At 38.5% G+C, this 15,317-nt stretch overlaps 1 protein-coding gene across 2 annotated transcripts in view; it reads right to left on the bottom strand.

Annotated features, from left to right (window-relative positions):
• LOC144270504 (fibronectin type-III domain-containing protein 3A-like) overlaps positions 1-15,317 on the bottom strand; it is an 86,219-nt gene that overhangs the window by 45,286 nt on the left and 25,616 nt on the right. Inside the window, exons 2-4 of one of the 2 annotated variants that reach the window (XM_077827000.1) lie at positions 14,377-14,517; positions 4,772-4,847; positions 3,227-3,303 (exon numbers count right to left, since the gene is read on the bottom strand). In XM_077827000.1, coding sequence (XP_077683126.1) covers positions 3,227-3,303; positions 4,772-4,847; positions 14,377-14,487 — 264 coding nt within the window. In that variant the 5' untranslated portion in view covers positions 14,488-14,517. The remainder of the gene's footprint in view (positions 1-3,226; positions 3,304-4,771; positions 4,848-14,376; positions 14,518-15,317) is intronic. The other variant, XM_077827001.1, reaches the window with a different exon arrangement.

The raw sequence follows: 15,317 nt of genomic DNA, 5'->3' as shown, positions 1-15,317 counted from the left end.
TGGCCGAGCACTCAGCGCGCACACACCTAATTAGAATTGATATGAGCAAGCACTCGAAGAACCAAACCTCCTCCTTTTAAAAATGCCTTTGAAAAATATTTCCAGACATGCTATTCAAAGAAAATTTGATTTTTGAAATTAGTCAGTTTGAAAATAAAAATAAAAATAAAAAAATCATGTTCATTTGAATAGCTTTGGTGTTACTTCAAATATTGCAGGCAGTTCTGATCTCCACAGTTTAGGAAGAACACAGAAAAAGTGTAAGATAGAAGGCCTAAAAGAGGAAAAGAAGATAAAGCAAAAGGAGGAGTAAAGACTCCTGCTACTTTCTTACCAAGTACTCTTGCACAAATCACTAGCATTTTGTCTCAGCTTACACTTCAGCAAAAAGAATAAAATATTTAACTATTACACTGAAGTGTTAAGAGGATAAATGTTGATAAAGAGAAAGACTTTGAAATCCTTTGAGAGGTACTATAAAAGTGCAGAAGACATAACCTGAGGAAAGATCTAGGGAGTATTTACATTGGCCAGGAAAAGATGAAAAACAAACACAAGTATGAGAGGATGACATCACAGACTGATATAAAAGAAGAAAGTATGGGAGACAGAAGTCTCATTTATCTGCACTATGGTTAGCTCAAGTTTAAATACAGTGCTGCAAACAATGTGCTTCAGCTATATTCCAGAGGGATCCCCTCAAGGAAAAGCAGACCATGCTTATTAAGTCTTTTGACTCTGTCATCTAGTGCCTATTGTGATTGTTTACATCACCTGGACATCTATTACCACCGAGAACTAAGACTAAAGCAGACTCATGGCATGGGGACAAATAGGCCAACTAAAAGATAACCTCCTTCTAACAATGCTCAGATCCCATATCGCCATCATTCTACACGGTTGCAGATTTTGTCAGTCAGTCAAAAGGTACTACTGACCTGCTTACATCACATAGCTGAACTAGACAATTGTAGTACAATTGCTTTGATAATTCCTTTCCAGACCCAAAGAACTGATGGGAAACTACTTGCTCCCCAAAGCCCTCACTAGTGTAATCCCAGCGGGATCTATCTTGTCCTACATGAGAGCTCTTGGAGAGGTGATAAGCAACATGGATTTCATTGGCAACAATACATTGATGACATCCAGCTGTATATAGTTCCCTACACGTGCCAATATTGGACACCCCAATGCTTATAAGAGATAAGAATTTGGATGGCTCAAATGAAACCTGGGCAAGACCAAAATCATGTTGGCTGGGAGAGGCAAAAGTTGTGAAAACCAAGCTGGAACACTGACCTCCCCTCCCACCTAGTTTCTCCCACCCCACCCCCCAGTGAAATCAGTTATGTAACGCCTTGGGGTCCTATCAGGCTAATCATTAATCCTGGATGACAATGTAGCAATAGTGTAAAGAAATGCCACCTTCTCCACCTTTAACTTATGAGAGGAATAGATGAAGTCTCCTACAAGAATCTGGTCAGTGAACCACTCTTTCACAATTTCCTAGAAACAGAAAATTAATCTACTATATCTTGGTCTAAAGGTTTAATCAATGCAGACATACAATCGAAAGCATATGACTCTTCTACCTATACCCATTGCTAGCTCCCAAGTCCCTTGCACCAACAGTGTAAGATTTTGTTTCTGATTTTTCAAAGCCATCCACGTGGGTCATGGGTTGACCTAAGGCAGCTCTGGGATAATGCATTTAACAGGTAATGTCCTGAGTTTTGTTATCTAGTCTGGAGGTGATGCATAAATTAGGTCTCAGAGTTAGTGTTTTGCTTGAGGGAGTCTGGCAATGGAATGAGCTCCAAAAGGAGATTCAATTAATTTAAAACCAGACTACCAATTTTTGAACATGCTGCAAAATTCCTCTTTTTAATAAAACTTTTTCACATATCTGGAGAGCTTTAATACTTAAACATACAAACAAAAATCCACATACTCCAAATAGAACTTGCTAGAATCTGGCAAGGGCAAGAACAGATTTCTCTATGATTTAGATCAGGGGTGGGCAAACTATGGCCCGGGGGCCGCATCTGTCCCTCTATACGTTTTAAGCCAACCCTCGAGCTTCCGCCGGGGAGTGGGGTCGGGGGCTTGCCCTGCTCCATGCAGCTCCTGGAACCAGCGGCATGTCCCCCCTCTGGCTCCTACACTTAGGGGCAGCCAGGGGGCTCTGCATGCTGCCCCTGCAGCTCCCATTGGCTGGGAACTGCAGCCAATGGGAGCTGCAGGGGCGGTGCCTGTGGAGGGGGCAGCGCACAGAGCTGCCTGGCCGCGCCTCCATGTAGGAGCTGGATGTGGGACATACTGCTGCTTCTGGTAAGCGCTGCCCGGATCACGCATCCCTGACCTCCTCCCATGCCCCAACCCCAGCCCTGATCCCCCTCCTGCACTCGAACCCCTCGGTCTCAGCACAGAGCACCCTCCTGCACCCCCAATCCTTCATCCCCAGCCCCATCTCAGAGCTTTCACCCCCAGCTGGATTCCCTCACCCCCTCCCGCACCGCAACCCCCAATTTTGTAAGCATTCATGGCCAACCAATTTCCATACCCAGATGTGGCCCTTGGGCCAAAAAGTTCGCCCACCCCGATTTAGATTATGGACCTGAATTACCTGTGCTGGGATTAGATACTACAGTGAGAGGCGTCATAGGAAACTAAGATTTTTCACATGTCAACACAGATCCCAAACAGTCAGATTATAACTACTTTGGTAATGACTGATCTGGGAGTAAATCAAATCTGTGAGCTAAAGGGTGAAAGGCTCTGTATTCCACTACATATATCCATGATCATACAACTGGAATGTCTGGAAGCAACTATTGCTCTTACTGAATAATGGTAGCACTTGTGGAATATGACTATCAAACTCATCAATCAGACTGGTATTAAAAGAATTCTCTCCAACTTACATTAGGTTTTCCTACTGCCAATAAAAGACAAATATTGCTAAGGTTTTCAAAGCCATCAAAGGGAACTGGTCAGGCAATTCCCATTTGTACTGGAATTGGATACCCAAGTCAAAAGGCATTTTTGAAAATCTCAGCCTTTGTGCACAAATCAGACACCTGATATACTAGATCTGTCTTGTGAAGGAAACCATGATTTCTACAGCTATTAAACTGCTTTAGAAATTGTCTTTCATTTTTATTAGGGATGTGATGAGCAGTAACTTCTGATGCAAAAGCACAAAAAACTGTAAATTAATTCTTACCTGAGATACATAACCAGGAGGCACAAATATCGGAGGCACAGAACCATTTGGTGACACCATAGGAACATGTGCCGGACCTGAAAAGGAAAAAAAGTGTAAGATTTAAAAGTGTTAGCACTTTTTACCACAGTGTGTATTCCAAATTTTACACAATCAGAAATCTCCCCACCCCTCCCCACTTTTATTTGATGGCCTAAAGGTAAGCACTCATTCATTTAAAAAAACGTGGCTAAGTTACATAGGCTGCCCATCCATATTTATCCAACCATCTTTAGACAACTGAATTTAAAATGGGACTTAAAAGTTAGGAAAATGGTAAGCAAATCTTAGTGTGTACTTTTTCCATTTAAAAAACCCAAAAAATATTTTAACAGTGTTCATCAGCAGATATAAAGTCACCTCTGTTCACAGGAGTGATTCGCGTTCACTCAAAACAGCGCGTGGAATACAATTTTCATGTCTCACTAAAATGTTTGGAAACTTTTCTGTCATACTGCCCCATATAAATGCTCCACTTGGATGTATACTACTTGGGTTTATTAAAAACACACCTGTGGATAGGAAATAATCATAACCGCTTTATGCTCTCACATACTAGATATTACTTAAATATCTGTATAGGATAATGCTGGTTTTCTTATCTTTCTGATGAGTAGATTTAAAATATAAAGTAACATTACTTATTACTCTGGCTATCTGCACTTGTAAAAAACAGCAACCATTTTTGTTAAGAGAATACAACAATTATTTTCAGAAAGCTGATCTTGGAAGTATTGTGCTATATAATATAATCATATGAAGCACATTTTTAAACCAATGTTGAAATCTGCAGACTTGCCATTTGCTACTATGGAACAAGGTCTCTGTAACTACATGGATATTAGTATTCACTCCTGAATAGCAACAGACTACAAATACCACAGTGTTAGAACATAAAAATGGCCATACTGAGTCAGACCAAAGGTCCATCCAGCCCAGTATCCTGTCTACCGACAGTGGCCAATGCCAGGTGCCTCAGAGGGAGTGAACTTAACAGGCAATGATCTAGTGATCTCTCTCCTGCCATCCATCTCCACCCTCTGACAAACAGAGGCTATGGACGTAATTCCTTACCCAGAGATTGGACAGAGATTTTGCCATACAATACATATTAAAGTAATTTGGAGTAAGGTAGCTAAAACCCTCAATAAACTGAAGTGTTAAAATCCTGACACAATCATTACAAGTCAATAGTGTTATCTAATTAAGACAAGATTCAAATTGGCCTGCACTATATTTTATAAATAACCAGTGAAGTTTGTTAAGATGTAATACATCCAAGATATTTAACTCTCTTCAAGATTAACATTTATCTTCCAGTGGATTCCTATTCATGCTTACAGTACAGACTGAACAGACTCATTCACTGTATGACTGAAAACATGTAAACATACCTATGACTATGTAGTGGAAGTCTTATGGCAGTAGTTTTATGAAGAATCTTTTACTCTTTTTTTTTTTTTCTGTTTAACACATTTGATTGAACTCAGTGGAATTTTCTTTTACCTTGGATACACTGGATATGTCCATCTTCAGTTCTAATTGTGAAAGTTTCTCCTGGGTTTACCTGCACAAGTATAACCTGAAAACAAAAACACAGTAATTTCAATAAACTTCATTTAAAATATTTTAGAGATTTAAAAAAAAAAAATTCCTTTCCAGTCTCGTCTTACAAAATTTCTTATAGATGCAAATAGGGCAAGTTTAGAAATACTAATAATGTGGATTGAATTCCCATCAGTCTCAATAAATTATATCGTTATCCTTTATTCTGAAACATTCAAACTTGTTCCGATAATACCTACCAGTCATTTCCTCCCTAGTTACAGATGAAACGTAAGATATACTTTACTTTTCTTTGTCAACTTTGTTTTCCATGCCATTTCCCTTTTTTACTTAAATACCACTACCACATGATCTAAGAAATAAATACTTTATGCAAAGTCAATACATTTTGCTTTACAGTCTTCTCTATGACACCGCCTCAACAATCTCAGAATTAGATTGACAAGATCGGGCATCTAGAGAGAGTATTTATAAAAGATGTTCTACCCAAGAGGATATTTTACTCAAGAGTTTCCACACTGAAAATAGGTTAAAATATAGTTTGACAATGAGTTCTCCAAAGACCAATTAATTTTTCTTCATAAAATTATTTCTGAACTTGGTCATTAATATTTTCCATGCCTTCTCTTTTTGAGGACAAGCAGCCTATAATTTTCCTAGACACATTCAACCTACTTAAAATTTTCCTTTATAATCAAATAGATATAATGTATTGACTGTTGTATCTGACTGTCTGAAATAGATAAAGCCTCTGGTTATAGTCTGTGTCAGTCTTATTTCTGAGGACAAAACCCTTGTGCATTATATTTTATATTGAAAATGTTTAAATCCATTATTTGTACCACTGTACAGCTATACAATTAAGCATTAAAAATTGCCTTAAGCTTTAAGTTAATTCTCAGTTTGTTTTTACAAGTGTGTGTTTTGCTCTATGGCTTGTAATAGCTTCTCTTTGGAGGAGCTGCAGCAGAAGGGATGAGGACAGCAAGTTACACCTCAAACAGTGGCAACATTACAATTGTTTATTACAACCTTTTGATCAGCTGTGCAGGGACAGGAACTGTTGGCAAGTTAACACTACCACAGCTGTAAAATAAATACAGGCCCTCCAATTCACACAAAAAGGCTTCTATGTTATTCCCAAATCAAAACTCTGGAAGCTGTATATACTAATTTCCTTGCTTTTGACACAAGCTTATTTAATCAATATTAAGTAAAGTCTTAAAGGAAAAGAAACACATTTAACCAGGGATTAACAAACAAGATTTTAGTCAGTTCAAAATGAATATGCGCCAGATTTTTGCCTACCTGTGCTGCGAAGTGTCAAGATCATAGTTGTTCCAATTAACAGCCCAATGGAATACACATAAAATGTTAAGTGCCTGGCTTGTTTGCATGCAGAGGCTACTCAATTTAAAACCTGAGGGAGCTCACTGAGGATTACTTGTCCTGTTTTCTACTTTGTGTTTACCTTTTACACCCTACTGTACAGGTTAACAATGTTAGAACTATTAGGAAAGGGATAGAAAATGAGACAGAAAATATCATAATGCCACCATATAAATCCTTAGTATGCCTACAGCTTGAATACTGTGTCCGGTTCTGGTTGCCTCATCTCAAGAAGGATACAGCAGACCTGGAAAAGGTTCAGAGAAGGGCAGTAAAGATGATCAAGGTTATGGAAAGGCTTCCATATGAGGAGAGTTAGGGCTGTTCAGTTTAGAAAAGAGGTAACTAAAGGGGGGGAAAACTGATCGATGTCTATAAAATCATGAATGATGTGGATAAAGTGACTAGAAAATTATATATCTTTCCCACAACACAAAAATCACAGGTCACCAGATGAAGTTAATAGGCAGAAGGTTTAATACAAACAAGAGGAAGCAGCTTTTCATACAATGCACAATTAACCTGTGGAATGCTCTTCCGTGTGGGATGTTAGGATGGCCAAAAGTATAATTGGATTAAAAAAAAACTAGCTACGTTCATGGAGGATTGGTCCATCTTAAGTCCATGAATATTAGCCAAATGATCATAGATGCAACCCCATATCTCCGACTGCCAGAAGCAGATCAATCCAACTGCCCTGTTCTGTACACTCCTCCTGAAGCTCTGGTAGATCCACTGTCAGACAGCATAAGGGGACTGATGGACAGTTGGTCTGACCCAATATTGTAGTTATATTATGTAATACAAAAAAACCTCACTACACTAAAAAACTAAGTATTTACTTTGTACATTGGTGGTTTTTCTATGGACATTTAATCTTTACCTCCTTTAAAGAATGAAGGAAAGTAAAAAGGCTTCAGGGATTATTTACTGCTGATGTTAGTCAAGAATTAAAAAAACACACCACACAGATTTAACTAATTTTTACTTTGAACAATGAGCTATAATTTGCCTTAAAATAAATGGCATCACATCCAACTAATCTTACATTCCTGATACCCTGCCAATTCATCCAGGAACCAGGATGGCTGGGGGACAATTTAAACCATGTATTATAGTGAAGTTTTGCCTGTGGTTCACCCTACATCTCAAACTACATTTTCAGTTGGTTATAGGAGCCGAGTATACATAGTATAACCACAGGAGAATGCTAGTTTTACAATGGCTAAAACCACAGGGATCCTAAACACTGTCTATATTAAATGGTTCAAATAGTTAAACCCTCAATGTCTGCCATGAGGCATATTAGGAAGGCAGAAAAGCCACAGCAGAACGCATTAGAGCGCTCTCCCAGCTGCGCACCTCTCACACTGCAGTAACCCACCTTGAACCTCTCATTACTTCAAAGGCACACATGGATTTACAGACTCTTGCTGTGCAACGTAAATAAGCTTATTAGCATTTGATTTTTTAAAGGCTTTTGGATAATATCAATGTTTATTTTTAAACTTTTATTTTTATCCATTTAAATTTCCAGTTTACACAAAATTATGGGTTTTAAGCATTTTTTTTTTCTATTTTATTGACGCACATTTCCACAGTTATGGGAAACTGTGAGGGAGCAAGCAATAGGGGAGACTGAAAATAATTTAAAATTCAAAAAGTTAAAGCTTTATAACCATTTGTAGCCATTAAAAAAAAAAGTCTACATCACAAGTCAATATGCTTAAATCAAACTCTCATAAGTTCAAGCAGATTTCTTACTTTGTCTAATTGTAAATTTAGATAATCATCTATACAAGTATTTTTTCATTGGTTTGAGAGTGTATGAAAATCAACATTTACCAATTAAAACCTAATCCTTCCAAGCCTAAACATAAGGTAAGCAGATGCTGGTGTAGGTTGTCTCGAGGTATTTGACTGGCCCATCCAGTGATGTGATCTACTTCTCTGGTTGAGTGTTTTTATTTGGTGATGGTGGATTTGAGTGTATTATGGTCTATATCCCAGACTCTCTTCTTGGGGCACACTATGTGGCTGTAGAGATCAGATTTCTTGGTGTGGTGAGTGGATCTATGAAGGTAGGTATGGTGATCGGTGGGTTTCTCATATAGAGTTGTCTGTAGGGTTCCATTGTTGAAGCTGATCGTGGTGTCCAGGAAGATGTTGCTAGTGTAGGAGTGTTCCAGAGAGAGTTTAATGGATGGATGGTGGTTGCTGAAGCTGTGGTGGAAATCTATGAGGGAGCTGAAGTCGTCTGTCCAGCGGATGAAAACATCATCAACATATCCCAGCTACAGCATTGATTTTATGATCCATTACAGAAAGTAATTTGGAGATTTAATTTTTAATTATAACAAGTATTGTTTTGATTAGCTGAATATTAATGTTTGAAACAATTTCAGCTATGGCCTGTTCAGATGTAAGGGGGGGGGTGGAGAATCATTCCTACACTATGGCTAGTCTCATATGCACAACAGTTTGGCTGCTGAAGTGTAGTTCAAACCTTCTGGCAGATGACGACAACTGAGTTAGATATGGGCCTGGGCTGTAAAGTTTGCCTCTAAATCTAAAGAGGAGGTGGTGTTCTTTTGAAGAGATTGTCCTATAAATTAAGTGAACTGTAGGCTCATAGGTCACAGTTGAAACTGAAATCAATAACTCAAACAGTAACTTTATAACCACCTCTCCACAACACTGTATGCTAAAATTCGAGGAAGTATACAGAAAGGTATCACTGCACTTATAGAATTAGCTACAGAAAATTCTTCATTCTCAAAAGTCGTCCAGACACATAGGACTTTGGAAATACCTATTTGCCTTCTGTTAACGATCATTCTGCCAAATGCTGCAACAGCCCAACACTTTGCCACATGTTATTTTAATGTATGTAAGTAAAATGGCATATTGTCTTCAAAATTTTCAGAAGTGAAATCACCCCTGCTGCTCAAAGTGAAAGTACATTGCAAAATTAGTTGTTTAAGTGAATTTAGAAATTTACCACTGTTAAAAGAATTCTCCCCAATGAGTGACTTTCTCCAACTCTACACTCTCTAGATGGATGTCGTCTGCCCTCTTAAGCCTTCGATGCAGAGGGAATGAATACCAGGATTCTAAAACCCCAAGTCCTTATAACACAAATCTGTGACGCACTAAGTAGTTTAATCTGCTCTCATTTGCATCAATTATTATGGGAAAAGGAAGAAGATAATGTCCAGAGAACAACATGTTAAAATATAAGCTTAAGGTTCTTTGCAGGAATCAGCACTCAGTTTTCCCATTCACTCTTCTAAGCAAGTGGCTGCCAGGAACACCTTCAGAATAAGTTTTTGATATCCTACACAGAGAGAGGATTATGACAGTATTCAGGATTAAACTAAACTGGTTTCTATATACCAAGTGGTTTCTGGAAGCTGGGAGAATCCATGCAGCAGCTCCCACAAGGACACACTTCTCTGTAGGGTCCAATCACTACAGACCAGACTTTTAATAACTAGCATTCTGCCTCTTGCCTAGCCCAGTTTAAGACACACCAGATGTCAGTTGCTGCTGGAATAGTTAAACACTAGTCTTGCGACATTAGGAGGAAAATATTTTCCTCCTAAATACAGTACAGATGCTAAATAACTCATTGCTAAAGCAACTCTGGGAATCCATTCTTTACGTTTGCCCACATAATGGCTATGATGTAAAACATGCCAGATCTTAGTAAATCACACAGTCAGCACGTTCTCCGAAATGGACAGATGGAATGAAACTTCCTTTAGTTTCAGATACCATGGGTTCCTCAACCAATGAGAAGCAGAGATGAAGTTCCCCAATGATCTGATTATCTTTTTTATAACTCTGTAGATCAAGTTAAAATTCCAGCTGGATGAAGCTCTTGAACCTACCAGAGTTCTTCATTTTCCTGATGGCTCGCTGCTGCATGAAGACTTGGCTGAGGAAAATGGTTGCCACAAGTTAGGGAAGAATGACAGCTACTACAGCTTTTATAGCAGTAGGGTTTCTCTGCAGCACCCCGCCCTACCTTTGTTTTTGCCTCAGGGATCGCTACATAATTTAAGACATGATGCTGGGCTGCTTTAAATCCAATAACGATGGCATCTCTGTTTTAGGATTCCTGTAGGAAATCGCTCTGCAAGCTGTGCCTTTGGCTTCTCTTCTCCATTTACACCCTTTTTGGGTGATCTCATCCACGGAGAGCTTCAACTACCAACTCTGTGTTGACAACTCACATATCTCTCTTCCCTCTATCCAATCCTATCTCTCTGCTTCCTTCTGAAAAGCTTGCTGTCAACTTGAACCTGACATGGCGCAAACGGAACAAGTTATTCTTCCTCCAAAACATTTCCCACTCTCTCCTATTCACTATTGCTGAAACAACCACCATCCTACAAGTCACATAAGGCCAGAGCTTGGTAATTATCTTTCACTCCTCTATTCTTCACAGTCAGGCTGTGTTCAAATCGTGTCATTCGTTTCTTCCTTTCAGCACCTCCAAGATCCCACTCTTCCCTGCTCACACACAAAACCATCTCATCTCAGTCCTCAGCATCTCTCACTTTAATTACTGGAACCTCCCTTTCTTGGTGGTCTTCCTGAAACCCAATTGGTCACTAACTTTCAATTTACTATTTTCCTGGTGTAACATGATGCATCAGCTATTTGAATATTCTCTCAGCTGATAGTGTCTAAAAAGAGGGATTTCACCTTGCTAAAATGCTAGGGTAGGCTAGCTCATATGCTTTTTAGCTTTTGTTTATTGTGTGATATAAACTCTTAAAATTTCCCCAAATCCACACCCGCTATTTAAATTCTGCTGGTAAAAGTATAACATATTCCTTTGCTTGTTCCTTCTCTGAACACTTTCTAGTTTATCAATATCTTTAAAATAATGAGATGCCCGGAACCTAATATAGCATTTTCCAGTGTGGTCACGCTAAAAGTGTACAGAGACTATAATCTCTAGGTCACATAACACTTCCTCTTTATATTTAGTACAATGCAGTAACCTTTAGAATGCCAAATCCAATTGCAAACTCACTTCTAGTTTAGTGTTCCCTAGACGTACTAGCTTACACTTTATCAAGCTGAATATCATCTGGTTTTGCTTACAGTTCTAATCTCAGTAAGCACTCGTGTTATTCTTATGTCCTCATTCATATTCTGATCTCCTTCCAAATTAGCATAAACAATTTTCATTAGTGTGCTATGAACTCCTTTTTGTAGATCATTAACGAAGATATTAAATATCACCAACCTAACCGGTCCTTGCTATAGCTTACTACACCTCCTTCCAACATTATTATTTCTTTATGGTACTGCAACCAATTTCTAATCCAGACTGGTATTTATATTTAAGACAGTTTGTTATAATCAAAGATTTTGTGAATTATCAAATGCTTTATTAAATTCAAATACACGCTTTTCTTCCATTGATTTTGTAATTCTATAACAAAGCAATCAAGTTTGTCTAGTGAGAAATATTCTCTCTAAGCTTTACTGCTTATTAAGAACATAAGAATGGCCATACTGGGTGAGACCAAAGGTTCATCAAGCCCATATCCTGCCCTCTGACAGTGGCCAATGGCAGATGTCCAAAGGGGAATGAACAGACAGGTTACCATCAAGCGATCCATGCCCTGTCACCCATTCCCAGCTTCTGGCAACCAGAGGCTAGGGACACCATTCCTGCCCAACCTAATAGTCACTGATGGACCTATCCTCCATGAATCTATCTAGCTCCCTTTTGAACCCCGTTATAGTACTGGCCTGCACAACACCCTCTGGCAAGGAATTCCAGAGGCTGACAGTAAGTTGTGTGAAAAAATACTTCCTTGTGTTTGTTTTAAACCTGCTACCTATTAATGTCATTTGGTGGCCCCTTGTTCTTGTATTAAGGAAGTGTTATACTCATTCTCATATTTACTTTCTCTATACCACTCATGATTTTATAGATCTCTATCATATCCCCCCTTAATCACCTCTTTTCCAAGCTGAACAGTCCCAGTCTTATTAATCGCTCCTCATACGGAAGCCATTCTATACCCCAATCATTTTTGTTGTCCTTTTATGAACCTTTTCCAATTCCAATATATCTTTTTTGAGATGTGGCAACCACATCTGCACACAGTATTCATGGCGTGAGCGTACCATGGATTTAGAGAGGGGCAATATGATATTTTCTGTCTTATTATCTATCCCTTTCTTGATGATTCCCAACATTCTGTTCACTTTTTTGACTGCTGCTGCACATTGAGTGGATTTCAGAGAACTATCCACAAAGACTCCAAGATCTCTTTCCTGAGTGGTAACAGCTAATTTAGACCCCATCATTGTATATGTATAGTTAGGATTATGTTTTCCAATGTGCATTATTTTGCATTTATCAACATTAAATTTTATCTGCCATTTTGTTGCCCAGTCACCCAGTTCTGTGAGATCCTTTTGTAGCTCTTCGCAGTCTGCCTGAGACTTAACTATCTTGAGTAGTTTTGTATCATCTCCAAATTTTGCCACCGCGCTGTTTACCCCTTTTTCCAGATTGTTTATGAATATGTTAAATAGGACTGGGCCCCGTACAGATCCCTGGGGGGCACCACTATTTACCTCTCTCCATCGTGAAAACTGACCATTTATTCCTACCCTTTGTTTCCTATCTTTTAACCAGTTACCAATCCATGAGAGAACCTTCCTTCTTATCCCATGACTGCTTATTTTGCTTAAGAGCCTTTGGTGAGGGACCTTATCAAAGGCTTTTTGAAAATCTAAATACACTATATCCACTGGATCTCCTTTGTCTACATGCTTGTTGACCACCCTCAAAGAATTCTAGTAGTTTGGTGAGGCATGATTTCCCTTTACAAAAACCATGCTGACGATTTCCCAACAAATTATGTTCATCTATGGGTCTGACAATTTTGTTCTTTTCGATAATTTCAACCAATTTGCCCGGTACTGAAGTGAGACGTATTGGCCTGTAGTTGCCAGGGTCACCTCTGGAGCCCTTTTTAAAAATTGGCGTCACATGAGCTATCCTCCAGACATTTGGTACAGAAGCTGATTTAAATGATAGTTTACAGATGACAGAAGTCCTGCAATTTCACATTTGAGTTCCTTCACAACTCTTGGGTGAATACCATCAGGTCCTGGAAAATTATTGTATAGTTTATCAATTTGTTCCAAAACCTCCTCAAATGACACCTCAATTTGGGGACAGTTCCTCAGATCTGTCGCTCAAAAAGAATGGCTCAGGTATCTCCCTCACATCCTCAACAGTGAAGACTGATGCAAAGAATTCATTTAGTTTCTCTGCAATGGCCTTATCTTTGACTGCTCCTTTAGCATCTCGATCGTCCAGTGGCCCCACTGGTTGTTTAGCAGGCTTCCTGCTTCTGATGTATTTTAAAAAAAATTTGCTATTACTTTTGGAGTCTTTTGCTAGCTGTTCTTCAAATTCTTTTTTGGTCTTTCTAATTATATTTTTATACTTCATTTGCCAGAGTTTTATGCTCTTTTCTATTTTCCTCATTAGGATTTATCTTCCACTTTTTAAAGGATGCCTTTTTGCCTCTCACTGCTTCTTTTACTTTGTTGTTTAACCACGGTGGCTCTTTTTTTGGTTCTCTTACTATGTTTTTTAAATTGGGGTATACATTTAAGTTGAGCCTCTGTTATGGTGTCTTTAAAAAGTTTCATGCAGCTTTCAGGCATTTTACTTTTGGTGCTGTACCTTTTAATTTCTGTTTCACTAACCTCATTTTTGTGTAGCTACCCTTTCTGAAATTAAATGCTAACAATTCTTATTTTCATGATTCCATAACCTTCTATATGCTTAGTGATTTTTTTCCATTCTCCATATTTGCGTCTGAAGTTAGACTGAAGACAGCAACAGAAAAACTCTGATTTTGAATATCAGTACTACTCTGACTTTCCTTCCATTTCCTGTTAGTGTCCCAATTTTCAAGGAGTTTTCAAACAAGAATTGTCAGTAGTACAAGCACAATTTCTCTACTTGCTCTATAAAACACATAGCCCAATTATGGACAGTGTTGAAATATGCATCACTCCAATTAGCTTGTTAGGTGATTAATGTCATAGTAGGCAAAGTCTGAACTGACTGTTATGCATTCTAGTTTTACAGGTGTACTTGCCTGTTGTATGCTGTCCCCATTAACCATATGAGGTAGAAGTGGCACTTCATTCATTATAGGTGTGGCTTCTAATGGTGGTGGCTGGTCGGCCATCATGGCTAAAATGACCATTCGTTGACAGTGTTGCACATCAACCACCTGCTGAAATGAAAACACGGAATCAAGATTAGGGTGCTATTTTTATTTTAATAACTTTCTTACTAGCCTCACTTTTATAGAAGTTTGCCCTTCACATGAGGTGTCTATCAAAACTTTGAAAAGAAAAATATAGCAGCTTTAGCAGCATAGATTCTCTTCTTCAGAAGAAAGATTTTATATGAATTGGTTCCTTTACTGACACCACTCTCATCAACTCACTGACATTTTAAAGTCCCAAGAACAAAATATCAGACTTCCTTACTCCACAAAAAAGCAATTATCCCAAAGAGGTTAAAATCATTTCAATTTGAGACAAAAAAAGTTACTACAAGAGCCACTTTCAAAATCACTGCAACTTAAAAAAAAAAAAAGAAAGCACAAATTATTGTTAATTCCAAGGATATTTAGTAGTTTTTAATCTGAAGCAATATTTATTGGGTGTATCTGTAGGCCCACTACATTAGACACACTAAAAGCCCAAAACATTTTCTTGCATGTGATGCTAAGGAACAGACTTGTGCCATACAGAACCTTACTTCTGCAAGTAAGTTCCTGAAATTCACTGTATGCATCTTTAAACTGAAAGAGCACTATCACATAGAAATCAGAAGTAAATACAGGAACTCCTCACTTAAAGTCGTCCCAGTTAACGTTGTTTCATTGCTGATCAATTAGGGAACATGTTCGTTTAAAGTTGTGCAATGCTCCCTTCTAATGTCGTTTGGCAATCACCTGCTTTGTCCACTGCTTGTAGGTAGAGCAGCCCATTGCAGCTAGCTGGTGGGTGGTTGGAACCAGGGTGG

Source organism: Eretmochelys imbricata, chromosome 9, assembly GCF_965152235.1.
Source record: "Eretmochelys imbricata isolate rEreImb1 chromosome 9, rEreImb1.hap1, whole genome shotgun sequence".
NCBI lineage: Eukaryota > Metazoa > Chordata > Testudines > Cheloniidae > Eretmochelys > Eretmochelys imbricata.
The sequence above is the reverse complement of the archived record's forward strand: the minus strand, read 5'-3'. Positions and strand labels throughout refer to the sequence as shown.